At 37.5% G+C, this 18,239-nt stretch overlaps 1 protein-coding gene and 1 long non-coding RNA gene across 3 annotated transcripts; both read left to right on the forward strand.

Annotated features, from left to right (window-relative positions):
* Nucleotides 1-371: 371 nt before the first annotated feature.
* LOC108990516 lies at nt 372-5,899 on the forward strand. 2 transcript variants are annotated; one of them, XR_004801537.1, is made up of 4 exons: nt 372-755; nt 2,619-2,694; nt 3,716-3,921; nt 5,490-5,899. It is a non-coding gene; the product is annotated as an uncharacterized LOC108990516 (long non-coding RNA). The 2 variants fall into 2 exon arrangements; XR_004801536.1 differs by lacking the exon at nt 5,490-5,899 and having other exon boundaries at nt 3,716-4,203.
* A 4,776-nt stretch (nt 5,900-10,675) lies between these two features.
* Nucleotides 10,676-16,550, forward strand: LOC108999369 (uncharacterized mitochondrial protein AtMg00810-like). Its single transcript, XM_018976263.1, has 2 exons — nt 10,676-11,540; nt 16,240-16,550. Exons 1-2 carry the CDS (start codon nt 10,676-10,678, stop codon nt 16,548-16,550), a joined length of 1,176 nt encoding a protein of 391 aa, XP_018831808.1.
* Nucleotides 16,551-18,239: the final 1,689 nt, after the last annotated feature.

Consider the following 18,239-nt stretch of genomic DNA (forward strand, 5'->3'; position numbering starts at 1 on the left):
AAGAAAATAGGCTTTTTCCAGCGATTTTAAAATTGTCGCAACAAAATTCATCGCAAATAGCCCTTATTTGTGGCGAATTTTCATTTCGCCACATTTTTTTTCGTGAAGTATGGAAATGCTGAGGGAGAATAGTATTGTTCTCTTTTGATGCAACTTTTCTATCTATTGCGGCGATTTATTTCGTCACAACAAAATATTGTTACTGTAGCGGCATCATATTTCCATCGAATAGGGAAATCGCCATAATAGATAATTATTGCGGCGAAAGGTTTTGTCGTAAAAGTCATCTCTGGCTAATGAATGCTTATTTGTGGCATATTAGAATTGTTGAAATGTGTTTTTAGAAGCAGGTGCGAATACGCACAAAAACTCTATTTTCCCCTCCCTTCGACTTTAACCCCTACAGTGCTCAGGAATCCCTATTTCCCTTTCTTTCCCAAATTCGTCTTCTCCATTTTCTCTCTACCTATAAATTAATCAAAACCCACCCATTTCTGTTGCTACATGACTGTCCTCTTCCACCGAAAACCACCATTGATAGCGAATTTGCCTCCACTGATTTGGCGCCCGTGGCTAGCCTGTTCTACATTTCCTCTTAGCACAATAAACACCAATTTTCTATGTATTTCTCGATTTTCTGCGATTTCCAGTTCAAAAATTGACCTCTTTTGACATTTTCTAAGCCGATTAATAGGGTTTTGTTGATCACGTCCTCCTCGTCCTCTCCTCCACTCGGTTGTCGCCAATTAACATTGGTAAGATACTCTTATATAATTTTGGGATATTTGAGTAAAAAAACATGTCCTTTTTTGCACGAGAAAAATTTTTTCGGGCTGCATTTTGTTTACATGTTGATGTGTGTATTAGATGTTCATAATTTTTAGGTGATATTTTTAATTTGCACACCACAGTTTGATGGATTTTTGCATGAAATTCCTACTTTGTGATGGGCACTTTCTATGGGTTGCAGAGTTTGTTGAGTAAGAACATTACTATTCCAATTTGTGTTAAGTTTGTCCTCAATGGTTTGATATAGGTGTCAAAATGTGTTATTGGTTTGTGAATTTGTTGTTTGGTAAAGCAACGTAATTTGTACCGAAATGAAGGACCCCTTTTATCCATCAGTTTCTGTTTCTCATGGGTTTGAGAGCTGTAAATGGAGGACCATGGAATGCCCATTTAAACATGCCTATGGGCAGGGTGTTTCTTTCTTCTTTCAACTTCCTTCTTCTTCTTATTTATTTATTTATTTATTTATTTGGATATGCATGTATTAATGTGGTGATTGTCATCTTCTTTGTTTATCCGTAATTTCTTTTGCTTTTTGGTGTCCTCATGTTGTTTCTACCTTAAGCTATTAAAATGAGTTGTTGTCCTGATAACTCCTTATCAGTGTCTCCATCACCTTTTTATTGCTTTATATTATGTGTGTCTGTGTTCTTCTTACTTGCAAATTAAGTTTATATAGAAATAGGATACAATATTTGTCGTGGCTCTTTTCTTGAAGTGAAATTTCACCGTAATTTCTTCGTCTAAATCTCAATGATTGCTTTGAGACATTGACTAAGCTATCCCATTATATTTTAGTGGCATCAAGCTAAGGAGTAGTTTGGGACATTTTGAAATAATTTTATATTCAGAAATTAGGAGTTAATGCTTGTCATGAAGAATAGAGATCATCTATCAGCTATATTCTATATGATATATACCCAATGGAAAAATGGGTAAATTGTAAAGAAAAAACATGAAGAAATTAGGACATTTGCAGCACTTTCTCTAATTAAATTAAGTCTCTCCAACCTTTGAGATGAGTGAGTACTTCTTTGGCCTTCTAGCTCTTTCCAGACCCTCAATTGATCATGGTGGTGACACTTGTTATTTTGTAATAATTTAAGTGAATTGATTGCTTTGTTGAAGAGCTATTGATCGATTATTCTTATCTAGAAGTAAAAATATTTGCTGCAGCCTAACATCCTCAACACACTGTGTTGAGTTGAAGAAAAAAAAAATGGATGTAGGCTGGTGCCCAGCATTACTCTATCTAGAATGATTAGTTGAATATTCAAAATGGGTATTGATAAAAGAGCTTAAAGCACACACTACAAACAAAGTCAGTTGTGACAGAAAGTGAGAGCCCAAAAGATAATATGAGTTGGCTTTTGTGGTGGTTGTTCTTTTTTTTTTTTAGTAGGTTCTGAAATCTATAACCAAGTGCATGTCATGAATCAAATAATTGAAAACCTTCAAGCATTTAAACTTTTTATAGTTTGAACCTTCAAACAAATTTCATAATATACAATATCGTTATGAACCAATTGTTAACTTTATTTACTTTACATAAAAGACATGACTTATATGCATGTAAGATGAAGTTAGCATAAAAGACACAGGTCTGCTATAGCAAATGACACAACGATCTCTTGATGTCATCTAGTCACTACTTATGAAACACAGTACAAATCTGGCTGTATATGCAGCATGGGTTTCATATTGCTTTTATCTTCTAGTCATTTATTTATTTTCTTCTTTTTTTTAGAAAAACAAAAAAAGAATAGTTGATTGATATGAATCTTCCATATGAGAATAGCATGGTAACTTTTCACTTAAATTGCTTGCAGAAAGGAGGATAACCGCTCCGTCTCCACACCCTGCTTAGGCAGCATAGGGAAAATGTTCTGTATAGCTAACTGAGCGGTGCGTGAGCTTCCTCCTCTCTTTCATCCCAATGTCTAGGCTATGACTCGTACCTGTCTTGAGCTTATTGGAAATAAAGTTGTTGCTTGTGTTGGAAATACTAGTGAAACGTTTCACTCGTATTTTTTTATTTATTTTTGTAACATATTATTTTTAGATCTAATGTATTATCGATGGATGGATTTTATAATGCTTTCTAGTCTTGTGCTCTATTGTGACATTGCAATGAGAAGGACATGGCAAAACACCTCAGGGTAAGATGTTTAAGATCTCATGATTTTGGACCCTAGATTTGATTTTTTTTTTTGTTTTTTTTGTTTTTATTTCAGTTTGGTTTAGGTTAATGTGGAAGAGAATGTGCTAGATATATTCCCCTCTCACTCATTTGTTTCATTGGTCTAGTTTGCTTGTTTCCTTGTTGGGATTATATTGTTTATTGTAGTGATTATAGTGTTTGTGCATTATCCAATGCTAATGCTCTGAGTGTGTATTAATTTACAAGAAAAGATAAATGATTTAAGAACTATCTTGGATGGGCTTGAACTTTGTTGGAGGAGTAAATAGTGCTTATATTTGTATTTCTGATTATGCTTTACAAGAAAAGCATGTTTTCCACGTTTAAACATGGAATGGAATGTTAGCCACGTTTAAACATGGAATGTTAGCCTACTGAACGTGGAAAAACCAGCATCACTTTAGTGAATTTTTAGCTTGCTTGTTGGTGTGTATTACTACCTACTCAATTGCAAGCGAACTTCATTTTGGAAAGGTAAAGGTCGGCTCGCCTTTGGCTGTGTATAATTTAAAGTTGTACTTTTGCTGAATCTAATTTACCATATTGTTTCAATGAATATATGACATATGTCATGGAGGCCCTTGAACTGGAGGATACAGTAAAAAATTACAAACGTCGTACTTCAACTAGATGTTTACTCTTTACTCTTTTGCTTATTGAGTCCGTCTCAATATATGTTTCAGGTTGTTTATTCATGAACTTAGACATTTATATCCATTGTTTCAGGAAGTATATTTCAAGCCTTAGTGGTTCCTTATGCAGAATTTTGTTGGCAATGCATCCTCAGAAAGCAACTTAAGAAACTCTTAGCTATCTTACCTGGTATCATGTCAGCTGCAATTCTATTAGCAGAGGCAACTTTACTAACAAGTGACGTTGATCTATCTCTTTTCTCAATCCTTATAGTTCGAAAGCAATAAGTACTTGTGCAGGTATAATGTACTAAAAGAGTCAAGTTTTTGTAATTATCTGGACATATTGCATTTGGCCTGCATTGGAGGATTGGTTTTTGTTTTGTTTTTTCATCTTTTAAAAGTGAATATCTCTAGTCTTGCTTTCATTATAGACTCTCAATATCCAGTTGCCTTAATTACATACGTGTTCATCAGATCTGTTTAGGTCTATACATAGTTAGGCTTACTATGCTAGCTTATATGTTCATTGGAAGCATTTACTTGCTGTTTTTTGAGTTAAATGTTTATTACCAGAAATAAACTGACTATACATACAAATAACACTCAAAATGAATGCACATAAGGAATTAACTAGGAATTCCTTCTACCTCCTCTTTCCCACCTCAGTCTCTTATCTATTGATCCAATTTAATGAAAAATTTCTTCCCGCCAGCAGATGAGAATACTATTGTAGTGTGAAAATGTACTACTTTTTAGTTGGCCATGAGCTAGTCGAGTTGGGTAGAACAACAGGTAGCATCAGCTACCTTTAAAACATATAGAATAACATATAGTTTTGAATTTCCTGATACATGTAGTTTTCAATTTCTTATTCCAATAATATAGATCTGATCCTTTTAACTACCTTTAAAAGGCATGCAAACTACTTAAGTTTTAGATGTTTCGTCCTTTAGTACTTGGATATGATGCAAGCTTGGATGTGTTGAGTTTGAGTGATGTATCTTGTAGCTTCTGATCTATTTATCAACTGGCAGAAGTGCCTCTTCTATTCTGTTCCATTTGGTGCATTGGAGACCTACATGAGGGACTCCCGCAGATATTGAATTAAAGCATAGTTTTAATTGTCCTTTTTTCTCCCAATTTTCATGCTGTTTTTATGGGACATTGATTTGGGCTTCTGTGGTTTTAAAGTTCCTCATATTAAATTTCCATATTACTTCTCAAAAATATAATTAATAGAGATGTATTAGATGATTCATGATTGCAGGTTTTGAACCCGACAAATCCAGTCATATTTATTGATACATGTCAATAAGCATACAATAATTTATACTCTTGTTAACATTTCCTTTTATGAATTATTTGTTATTTGGCTTGATTTCTTACATATCTTTAAGTACAACTCATATGTTTTACTTGCTTTTGAGGAGATAGATCAAAAGACTCTGAATAATCCTATTGAAGCTTTATGTATTTCATTTTGAATTTTGTTTCATGGTGCAAGCCCTTTATGTATTTGTTCCTTATCGTGCCCTTTGGTCTAGGGAAGAGACAAGGACTGCATAATGGTGTCAGTTGTTAGGTCAAGTGAAAATCTAAGCCATACTAGTGACTTTAGAGAACTTAAGTCATTTTGGGAGGAAGCTCTGTCATTACTAGATTTCATGTAGGCCAGTATTTTGATTTGCTTTTGCTTGATAATAAAAATGAGTTCAAAATGATAGTTTGATTTTGAACAATTCTCACTTATAGCTGCTTTTTGTATTGAATTCAGACGTGTTGCCAATTATGGTGTAGTTTTTGCTTGCTTATTTTTTAACTTTTAATATACTTCTAATTTGTTAAAGTTCAACATGTGTTTTTAGGCCAACTCCTCATTCACAGGCTATAATGGCAGTGAGTAATACATTTGACCTACCCTGGACTGGCTTTGGGTGATAGCTCCTGCAACTTATGAAATTCCCATTACAATTACTATATTTCCCATGGCTTCTTACAAAATTTGTCTTTGATATTGCATATAGAGGTTTAGATCAATAGGTTTTGTAGAGCATACTAATTCTAAAAGCAGGATCACACAAGGGGATTAGGGTAAATACTAATAGTGTGTATTGGAGAGAACAACTATGAAGCATAATGCTTTCTTTGGTTGGTTAATTACCTGTATATTGTAAAGCATAGTCGATGCCAATTTTGGTTATATTAGTAGCTCATACTTTGGATGTTTTTTGAGTATGTAAAAAGAATATTAGTGCAATCCATAGTCTAAGGTAAAATTGTGAAGCCTGACTTGGATGTGTATAATATTTTTTTCTGTATTCTGTTTTGTGCAATTTTTTTTTTTTAAATTTTTTGGAACACCATTTCCGGCGAGTAAACTTCGCCATAAATATTTTTTTCGTCACAAAAATCAATTTGCGATTTGTGATGATATGAAGTCGCCGCAAATAGTCTTTTACAGCTACACTTACCTACTGGAAATACTTAATACCGACGATAATTTAAATCGCTGGGAAAAATAATGGGTTATTTGCGGTGGTCAATATTGCCAGAAATAACTTTTCTCAGCATTTTTAAAAGTAAACGAAAAGGTCATTTCCGTTGATTTTTTGGATATTTGCGATAGAAAAAAAATGGCCAAAAATAGTACTTTTTTGTGATGATTTTTGCCTATCGTTGAAATTGATAAAAAAAAACTTTAATTTTGTCGAAGATGCAATAAATTAAAAATCACCGAAAAGCTCAAATGCAGCGATTAATATGGGTATTTACGACGATTTTGAGCGCTGAAAAAGACCTAATTTCTTGTAGTGTGCAAGCATTAACAAACATATATAGATGATAGAAACTTAGTTAGTACATATGATCAAAGTGATCTAATGACCATCTACTCATTATTTATTAATATATATTATATGGAGATCATGGTCATGCCTAGTGATCATATGATAATGATCTCTCTGATCATATATATATAAATATATATATATATATATATATTACTTCTTATCAGATCGCTTTTCGAGGTGACCATTCAGAACTTTGAGGGTATTTTCCATGTCTTTCAACTTTGCCTCTATTTGGGCGGCTAGTGAGTTGATAATATCGATCAATTCTTCCATCAAATTTTTAAGCTTTTTCACAGCTTGATTAACTCCCGTAGTGCCTTCATTGGAACTATGGGGGACCTTAATATGTTCGCCAAGCCTGGAAATACAAAGATTAAACACTGTATCGTATTGTAGATAAGATTGACATACCAATCGAGTTCACAAAACTCGAATAATCTAAGGACCATGAAGAAGGAATGCAAACCCTGCTGCTGCTACAAAAAGGCTACTCTGTCAGCACTACAACAGAGGAACATGCAGCCACCACACTACAAAGGCAGAACCAGCAGCCACCATGATAAAGTATAAGGAACCTGCAGCATACCTTTAGGATGATGCTGTTGCTGCTCTACCATTTATGTACATTTTGCAGAATTGTTTGTATACTAGGAATAGAAACTTAACTGTCTTCTTTTCCTCTTTCCTTTATCTTTGTACCCATATGTTTTGTATAATATATAAAGGGATAGTGTGTAATGCAGAAGATAATTCAATGAAAAGTGTCAAATATTTTTTGGCCACAATTGCTCTCTCGATTTCCTTTCTCATTTTTTCTTCTCTCAAGGTGCAATTCTAACATGGTATCAGAGCAGGTCTAACCTCCGTCTTTCATTCCTATCATCAAACATCATCTTATTTGTAGCTTATTGCTCCCATGGCTGAGGCCAAAACACAACACAAACCTTCCCCATCTGTGGACCCCAACAGCCCTTTCTATTGGCACCACAGTGATAATGCCAACACTGTGGTGGTCACACCTCACCCCACAGGGCCTAACTACCTCTCTTAGAATCGCTCATTCACCTTAGCCATTTCCATCAAAAATAAACTTGGTTTCCTGGATGGAAGCATTGAAACTCCTGCACTCACCAGCACCCTTTATGTGCCTTGGCTCCACCGTAACAACTTGATCCTATCTTGGATTCTCAACTCAATTTCAAAAGAAATTGAATCTAATGTTCTATATGTGAGCTCAGCCAAAGAAGTTTGCGATAAGCTTAAAGCTATAGGTTTGCACAACCTAACAATGTGCGCATCTATCAACTACAACAGCAACTAGGGTCCATCACTCAAGGGCCACAATCTGTGAGTGACTACTTTACCCAACTTAATGCAGTGTGGGAAGAACTGCACAACTATAGGCCACTACCCCATTGTTCATGTGGCCAGTGCTCTTGTAAAGCCTTAGAATCCACAGGAGAAGTCCAACAAACAGATTCAATTTTCAAGTTTTTAATGGGCTTGAATGATACCTATGATGCCATTAGAGATCAGATTATTCTTACGAGTCCCATACCCTCATTAGATAGAGTCTTCTCTCTAGTGTTGCAGGAAGAAAGACAAAGGGAGGTTAGATCCCTTGTGATGCCCCCAAATGAATCATCAGTGCTGGCTGCTTACCATGGTCAAGCCAAGAAGAAGGACAAGACAGACATTATTTGTTACCACTGTAGCATGATAGGCCATACAAGAGAGAAATGCTATTGACTAGTTGGATTCCCACCTAACTTCAAATTCACCAAGTCCAAACCTGGGTACTCAACTAATGGACCAAACACTCACTCAGCAAACCAGGCTGATGCTCAAAACCAAGAAAACAACAACTCGAGTGCCCCAGAACTTCCCTTGACTGAGGCACAGATTCAGCAGATAGCAGCTCTTCTCAATGCTCAAACTTCTCAGCTCAACCCAAAGGAGAGGAACATGCCAACCAACCATTCTAGCACTGACCTCCAAACAACCACAGATGCCAAGTCTCCTAGCCATCATTCCTCCAACATGGCAGGTATAACCCCTCACATAGAAATTGTCTCACAAGCATGTCATTTTCCTACAAGAAAAAATCAAAAATCAAACTCACAATGGATCCTCGACACTGGAGCCACAAACCACATGGTCTACTCCATTTCACTACTCACCACCATCACTTGTAAGAAACACACTCAAGTGCACCTTCCAAACAAAACATATGCTGAGGTGACACATATGGTCACTGTTAAAATTTCAGATAAACTCACCCTCACAAATGTCTTATGTGTGCCTAGTTTTGCCTTCAGTCTTATATCTGCCAGCAAGCTCACCCAAGATTCTTCTCTTTGCATCATTTTTCTTGAAAAATTTTGCTTCATACAGGACCTATCTTCATGGATGACGATTGGTCTTGCTGAAGTTTCCAATGGCCTCTATTTTCTCAGACCTCAACCCCGTTCCTGTCATGCTGTTCAAGGCCTTCCATCAGACACATAAACTTCTAGTCAGCACACCAATAATGAAGACTCAAGCTCTAGTCAACCACAAAACTTTGATCTATGGCATTTTAGACTAGGTCATGTATCCCATGAAAAGATGAATGTTATTCAATCTCATGTTCCTAATGTAAAATGTAATAGTGATATACAATGCACAATCATTTGGCTAAACAAAAGAGGAAACCTTTCCATTTGAGCTCCATTTCCACATCTACTACTTTTGAACTAATTCACTATGACATTTGGGGGCATACTCCCATCCTTCCATTCAAGGCCATCAATACTTTCTAACCATTGTGGATGACAAAACTTGAGTCACTTGGGTCTACCTAATGAAGTTCAAATTTGAAACAAGAAATATCCTACAGAATTTCATTCACATGATTAAAAATGAATTGGATGCCAAAATTAAGCAAGAGAGGTCTGACAATGGTCTAGAATTTCAAATGACAGACTTCTATAATTCACAAGGCATGTTACACCAAAGAACTTGCATCTACACCCCTCAACAAAATGGGGTGGTGGAGAGGAAGCATCAACATCTTCTCTCCATTGCCAAAGTCCTTCTTTTTCAAGCTTCCCTTCCACTCAAATTTTGGGGAGATGCTATGTTGACTGTAGCACACATCATCAATAGAATTCCTACACCTGTCCTCAACAATAAGTCCCCTTATGAAACCCTCTTCTCATCTATTCCCTCATATTCTCACTTAAAGATCTTTGGATGTCTATGCTTTGCATCCATTGTCAATAGAAGTAAGATGGATCCTCGAGCAAGAAAATGAATTTTCATAGGTTACCCACCTGGAATCAAAGGATACAAAGTTTATGATCTTGAAGATCACTCTTGTTTTGTCTCTAGGGATGTAATTTTTTATGAGTCATTTTTTCCTTTTCAACACCAAACTTTTGATACCACCCCACCAACTCAAAACCTAGTCCTTCCAATACCTATACAAGAATCCATCTCCTCTCCCTTCACATCCCAACATTTCACTCCCTCAACCCCTACTGAAGACAACACCACTGAGTTTACCTCACAAAATGATGAACACAACCTGCCTCCACCCTCCTCACCTTACACACAATCACCTGCCTCTCCACAAATCAACACAACACCTATCACCCTCAGGAGGTCTGATAGAACTCGACACCCACCTGCTTGTCTCCATGATTATCACTGCCAGACAGCTCATGCGAACTCATCTTCACATTCACTTCATATCCCAACTGCTCATCCTCTCCATCACTACCTTTCCTACAAAAATCTTTCTCCTCATCACCAATCCTTTGCTCTCTCACTCTCACTCCTTCAAGAACGTCAAACCTACCAAGAAGCTGCTAAGTCTAAGTATTGGCAAGATGCCATGAATGCTGAACTCAAAGCCTTAGAGGAGAATGACACTTGGATAATCATTGTGTTGCCTGAAGGGAAAAAGGGCAGTGGGATGCAAATATGTCTATAAGGTTAAACTCAAGTCTGATGGTACAGTAGAGAGGCCTAAGGCTAGATTAGTAGCAAAAGCCTGCACTCAAAGGGAAGGATTCGACTACCAAGAAACTTTCAGTCCAGTTGCCAAACTCACAACTGTAAGTGTGTTTCTTGCCTTAGCTGCTACTCTCAATTGGCACCTTTATCAATTAGATGTGCACAATGCCTTCCTTCATGGCAAGTAGGATGAGGAAATATATATGGAATTGCCTCCTGGTTACCACAGTAAGGGGGAGTCCACCACCAAGGGAAAGCTGGTTTGCAAACTCCACAAATCACTTTATGGACTCAAGCAAGCTTCTAGGCAATGGCACTCCAGATTTTCTGAAGCTCTTTCCATTGGGTTCCAACCCTCAAAATCAGATTACTCTCTCTTCACTAGAAACAATGAGGATGGTTTCATAGCCTTGCTTGTCTATGTTGATGACATAGTCATAGGCAACTCCAACATCAAAGAAATTGATAAAGTAAAGGCCCACCTTCACTCTCAATTCAGAATTAAAGACCTTGGCATCCTCAAATTTTTCTTCGGATTAGAAATTGCAAGGTCAGCTACTGGGATCCATTTGTGCGAAAGAAAATACTACCTAGAGATCTTAGAGGATGCAAGGCTCCTTGGGTGCAAACCAGCAAGCACACCCATTGAAACAAATCACAAACTCTCACACTCAGCTACAGACTCATTGAATGATCCCTCAAGCTACAGAAGACTTGTGGGAAGACTAATGTACCTCACCATAACCAGACCTGACATCACTTATGTAGTAGGCATACTCAATCAATTTATGGACAGACCAAGTGAGGTGCACATGCAAGCTACCCATCGAATTTTGAGATATGTGAAAGGCTCAATAGGGCAAGGTATACTCTTCTCCTCTCAATGTGATCTACAACTAAAGGCTTTCAGTGACTCAAATTGGGCAGCCTACCTAGAAACAAGGAGATCCATAACAGGTTTCTGTGTCTTCATTGGTAATTCCTTGGTTAGCTGGAAATCAAAGAAACAAGAAACAATCTCATGCTCTTCTGCAGAAGCAGAATATCGAGCACTAGCTCACACAAGCTGTGAGCTAGTATGGTTAATTTCCTTATTAAAAGTTTTTAACATTATGCATACCAAGCCTGCCACCCTATACTGTGATGACCAATCAGCTTTGCACATAACCAAGAACCCAGTTTTCCATGAAATGACCAAACACATTCAGTTAGATTGCCATTTTGTTAGAAAAAAAGTGTTGGCTAAGGTTATCACTCCTTTACATGTTGCTTCAAGGTTTCAACTTGCAGACATTTTCACTAAGGCACTAAGCACTGCAAATTTCCAGTTTCTGTTGTCCAAGATTGGCATTTTAAATATCTATGCCCATCTTGAGGGGGAGTCACAAAACTCGAATAATCTAAGGACCATGAAGAAGTAATGCAACCCTGCTGCTGCTACAAAAAGGCTACTCTGTCAGCACTGCAACAAAGGAACATGCAACCACCACACTGCAAAGGCAGAACCAGTAGCCACCATGATAAAGTATAAGGAACCTGCAGCATACCTTTAGGATGCTGCTGCTGCTGCTCTACCATTTAGGTACATTTTGCAGAATTGTTTGTATACTAGGAATAGAAACTTAGCTGTCTTCTTTTCAACTTACCTTTATCTTTGTACCCATATGTTTTGTGTAATATATAAAGGGACAGTGTGTAATGCAGAAGATAATTCAACGAAAAGTGTCAAATATTTTTTGGTCTCAGTTGCTCTCTCTATTTCATTTTTCATTTTTTCTTCTCTCAAGGTGCAATTCTAACACGAGTTGATTTTGTACAGGTTAGCCCTATCGCCCCTAAAAATTGGTCAAAGTGCTTAAAGCTAGTGATCATAACCAGACCGCATAGGTTAATTCCGACAAATTACCACGACCAAAAATATTGAACTTTCTACCCAATTGTATAGATCGACCCGCTGAGAATGTCTATAAAAAGAGATTCACGTTGTTTTGAAACTACTAACAAATACATCGATATTAAAGAACGAACAGGTTATACACAAATTCTCCCCCTTATTTATTTATTTATTTATTATCACAACTTTTAATTTCCCATGCACCCAAGTCGCACGTACACATGTAGCACTTTAGCCTCAAACAATTTACTTAGGATTGTACGTAAAATGACATACAGTGCAACGCATGCAATATTTATAACTTATAGATATCATAAACAATTGTGAAAATATGATACCTTTTTCATAATGTGCATATAATGGATATTGCTTGTTTTGTTATTTAGATACGTTATTAATTTGACTATCTTGATTATCAAATATCAATAATGTTCAGATTATATTTTCGTTGTTGTTGTTTTTCTTTAATAATTCAATCGCATGCTTATTTTCAATTGTATTTAATTTTATGAGAAAGAATGAAAAACAATTGAAAAAATGAAAAATGCCCAAAAAGTTTTGTTGTACATGGATGAGATCGATATTTTAATTTAGTGTGATTAATTGTAATATACTTATTGTACGCAATATATAACATCATATCCATATACATACATACATACATACATACATACATACATACATACATGCATGCATACATGCATACATACATACATACATACATACATACATACATACATACATACATACATGCATATATGCATACATACATACCTAGATACATACATACATATAATATATATATATATATATATATATATATATATGAGAGAAAAGACAGATCATGGCATGCCACATGACAATAATTAGCTACTTGTTAGAAAACTAAAAACACTAAAAAATATCAAAAATATTTTAAAACTTAAAACATGTTAGAAATAAAAAAATTCAAAAATATATATTATAGATACTAAAAAAATTAAAATATAGAAAAGTTGAGAAAGAGGAGGATGATTAGGGAAGTAGATCAAGAAGGAAACCCAAGAGATAGATAGAGGGAATCGGTGAGAAAAAAATGATAAATTACTTGACTAAGAGCATTAATATTGGACTCATCAAATGAGTGTCATCTTCAAAATTTGATGAATTTGTATTTAAAATCACTATATTGGATTTAGCATACATTAAAATCTTCAACTTTGAGTTACAATACATTTAAGTTCATCTCCAAATTTGAAGTCTAATTGTTCACACTTTATAATCATTATTTTATTTACTTATATTATCGTTTTCCAATTTTGAGCCACAATATATTTAAGTTGGAAAATAATAATCTAAGTATCAAATTAAATTATTAATTAACATATAGTTAGTGTAATTATAAAATATGAAAAAAAAATTGAAAATATTATTATTTTAACTAATCCAATGTGGGGTTATAGCTAGAGAGGTTTTGGATTTATAACAAACATGTATTTTTTGTAACACCCCGTATTTTAGTGTATTTTTAATGAATGAATTTATTTTATTGATGCAAAAATTTATCCTCTTGCTTCATAATTATTAAATTTTAGTTGGGTTATTTTTATGATTTTTAGTTTACGAAAATTATTTTCGTTGAGCGCTTTCTTAAATTAATTATTGTTGTGTGTTTAAATTTCTTCTCAAATTAAATTAAATTATTATCGGGTTTAATTATTTATTTTAATTATAATCATTGTGTTTGAAATATTTTATTTCACTAGCTATTTTAAAATCGTTTCCGTTGGATCATTTTTGTAACCCAAGATGTGAGGATTGGACCTCATTTCTTTCCCTAAATTTTTCCTTTTTCTTTTCTCCTTTTTCTTTTTCTTTCTTCTTTCTTTTCTTTTCTTTTTCTTCTTCTTTCTCCTCCCCTTCCCGCACGCGACGTCTCTCTCCCTGTGCGTTTCGTCCCTCCACCCAGCCCGCCGCCGTGCGCCGCCGTGCCCGACACTGCCTAGCCCACCGCCTCCCCCACCGGTTGGCGACACCACCCCACAAATCTCAGCCTCTAACTCGCCACCAATAGCCTCCATGCACGGCTTGAAGCATCGGCGTTCATTTCGCTCGTGCGCTGCTGTCGCACCACCACCAGCCACCATCTCTTCACCACTTCATCCCCGACCCCTTATCAACCTAATGGACCCAACCCCAGCTCCGATCCGCCACCGGTGAAGCTCCACCATCCACTTTTCCTTTTTGGGTATTTTTGGCCTTAAACCACCATTTGCGTCACCACCCACGGCCAACCACCACCACCACCAGCTTCACTGACCTCCCTAGGCCCTACTCTATCAAATTTGGGTATTCGTTTGTCACCGTTGAAAAGTTGGTATTTGTGACCCACGGCCATAGTGTATTTTACACTGTTGCGTTGCTCAGACGTCACCTCTTGCAACTTCGTGATCCTTCAGAAATTGCTATATTGCACTGTAAGTATTTCTCCAAAGAACTTTCATAATTTAAATGTATTTTTGCACTAACTCATTTCACTGTATTTGGTTGAACATGTCGGACTGAGTCCGAGGAGTTTGGGGGTCGGATGGATTTGTGATTGGAGTTGTTTGATTGGGTTTGTTGGGATTGGTTATTGATGGTTGTTGGATTGGTGTTGGTACATGTGCATTTTATTATTTCATGCATGTTCATGTTTGTAAAGGAAAATGGGTTTTCGTGTATTGCATTCATGTTCATGCATGATTTGGAAAATTGTGATTTCATGTGAAAATGGATTGTGGGTGCGTGTGTATCACGACCCCAAGCTGAGATGGGGTATTATCTCGGTGGAGCTCCTCTGGTTACTCGGGAGCGGAATATACTGAGTAACGTCCCCTGGATTGTCGCCGGGCGACAATGGGATCGGACCAGATGGTCTTGTGCCGACTTCGTGGTCCTTCTGCTGGCGGGGACTAAAGGATGTCTGGCCACGTACGCGCTGGGCGCGGAACTGGGCATCACTCATTGTGTAGTGTGGATGCTTGGCCATGTACGTGCCGGGCGCGGAACTGAGCACCGCTACGAAGCCAGGACGTGTGGATGGTCCATAGGGGAGGCCATGGTGCATATGGAATTAATGAACTATTTTCTGGGAAAATAGTGTGAGTTGGATTTCTGTGTAAAATATTTTCTGGGAAAATGTTTTACGGATATTTTGGGCCAAAATGGGATTTTGGCGTGTGTTGAAAATAATCATTTTCGGGAAAAATGATCTGTTGAGAAAAAATGCATATTTCTTCATGTGCATGCATGTTAGTTGCATTTAATGCATTTTATATTACGTGGTTATTTTGGGTTATACTTACCTGCGATACCATTTTGTGGTAACGCAGATTTTGATGCAGATGAGGAGGAAGAGGGTGAGCCTGAGGAGACAGCTCCGCCCTAGGAGTGATCTGGGATCACTCGCTTATTTATCTGAAATTATTGTATTATATTTTATTATGGATGACTGTATAACTACTACTTAAATTTTACTGATGTTTTGATTGTAAATAAATTATGGTACTTACTTGACTATCCGCTGCGTTATTTTTTTGTACACCGTTGCATGTACACACACTGGCACTTCGTTGGGATGTGTGACCGTGTTGTCACCATCCTGGCGTCTCGATCCCCGTGTTTTTATATAAGGGGGATTGGGGGCGCCACAGGTGGTATCAGAGCAGTTCGGCTCTGGGTAAAACCACATGTCCCTTAGGATAGTACCAGAAAATTATTTTATTATTTTAAAATAATAAAATTTTTGTTTAAGTGGGGTAAGTTAAGTTATTTATTTTATATTATGAGTTTATTGTTATTTTATTTTATGTTAATTGATGTTATTTGATTTATTTGATTTTATTGTTTTAGTTGGTGTTTACTTTTGGTTGAGTTTGGTTTTATCTGGATTTAAGCGGGGTTGGAGAATGCTCTATGACAGGAAAATGCTGAGACCAAGAAGGCAAGCTGATGTGCCTGAAGATGAACTATTCAGGGGTGATGGAAATTATGCGATGGCAAGAGCGTTAAATAGAATGACAGAATTTCTTCAACAAAATTTCCGACCGTCGCAAGGAGATTCAAGTAGAGGAGTCCAAGTTGGGTGCCCCTATGAGCGCTTCCTAACGTATAGGACTCCTGCCTTTACTGGGGAGGAGGACCCAATGCGAGCTAGGAGGTGAATTCAAGATTTGGAAAGAACATTTGAAGTCTGTGGATGCACGGAGGCCCAGATGGTATTATATGGAAGCTATATGCTGCAAGGTGAAGCGGCAAATTGGTGGGAGACCAAGCGGACACTATTAGAAATGGAGTTGAGATCCTTGGCTGTTGTGTCTTGGCAGCGTTTCAAGAAAAAGTTTGATAACCGATTCTTTCCTGTTTCGATGAGAAGGCAAAAGGCTCGGGAGTTCAATAATTTGGTTCAAGAAGACATGACTGTCGAGCAATATGCAAGGAAATTTATGGAGCTTGGGCGGTTCGCTCCTCACCTCATTGCTACTGAGGAGTTACGGGTCGAGCGTTTCCAGGAGGGTTTGCGCCATGAGGTACGTAGACAAGTGGCCTGCCTTTGGATTAAGGACTTTCAAGAGTTAGTGGATTTGGCCAGCATTGCAGAGCGGGGAAATAGTTTTGGAGTAGGCTCCCCTCCGGGTCAGAAGAGGCAGAGTTATGTTGGTGAAGGAAGTAGTTCTGGGTCGCCGCATAAGTTCGTGCAAAGGACTAGTGCCCGTTCGCAGACGACCACTGGTGTTCGTGCTGGAGGTCGAGCTCCAATTTGTAACAGGTGCAATAGAGCCCATGAGGGCGACTGCGGCCAGAGAGGAATTCAGTGTTTTAGATGTGGCTAGCCGGGTCACTTTGCTCGTGAGTGTCCTGGTCAAGTTCAAGGAGGGCAAGGAGCGCGAGGAGGTCGACGAGGTGGAAGGGGCAACCAGAGACAGTTGGTACAAGCTCGGGTTTATGCAGTGACTCCTGGTGATGTGGATTATGGGGCTCCAGAGACCCACGATGCTGTGGTGATTACTGGTATGCATTTAGTTATTTTAATTTGATTTAATGTTTGGTATGGTTGGATTTTTTTGAAATTGTCTGGTGGATGTGTTTGCTTCAGGTTCAGTTTGCCTATATGATTTTTATGCATGTACTTTGTTTGATTCCGGGGCGTCTCGATCTTTTGTGTCCGCCACTTTTGCACGGATGTGTAATCTAGTCACGGAGCCTTTATCACAATCTCTAGTAGTGGCACTTCCAAATGGTGAGATGGTGTGGTGCTCTAAAGTTGCTTTAGGCTGTCCTTTAGATTTTGGAGGAAGGACACTGGATGCAGATATGATTGTATTCAAGTTGTTTGGATTTGACATAATTTTGGGTATGGATTGGTTGTATCGATATTCTGCAAATATTGATTGTAGAAGTCGGGTAATTGGTTTTCAACTCTCGGATGATGATTATTTAGAATTCGCGGGAAGCAAGTTGAGGGCAAGACCAGCAATTATATCAGCAATTCAAGCTAGGAGAGATATAGCTTGTGGAGCAGATGCTTTTTTGGTTCAAGTCGTGTCTACGCCATCTGAGAAGAAGTCGTTAGTAGATATTCCAGTTGTGGACGAATTTCCTGATGTGTTTGTGGATGATTTGCCCGGATTGCCTCCCGTTCGCGATATGGAATTTGTTATTGATTTGGAACCTGGAGCAGCTCCTGTGCATAAAGCACCTTATCACATGGCACCGGCTGAATTAAAAGAGTTGAAGACTCAATTACAAGAATTGGTCGACAAGGGATTTATTCAGCCTAGTACTTCGCCGTGGGGAGTGCCCGTGTTGTTTGTCAAGAAGAAAGATGGTACCCTTAGAATGTGTATAGATTA

Source organism: Juglans regia, chromosome 5, assembly GCF_001411555.2.
Source record: "Juglans regia cultivar Chandler chromosome 5, Walnut 2.0, whole genome shotgun sequence".
In the NCBI taxonomy this organism is placed as follows: domain Eukaryota; kingdom Viridiplantae; phylum Streptophyta; class Magnoliopsida; order Fagales; family Juglandaceae; genus Juglans; species Juglans regia.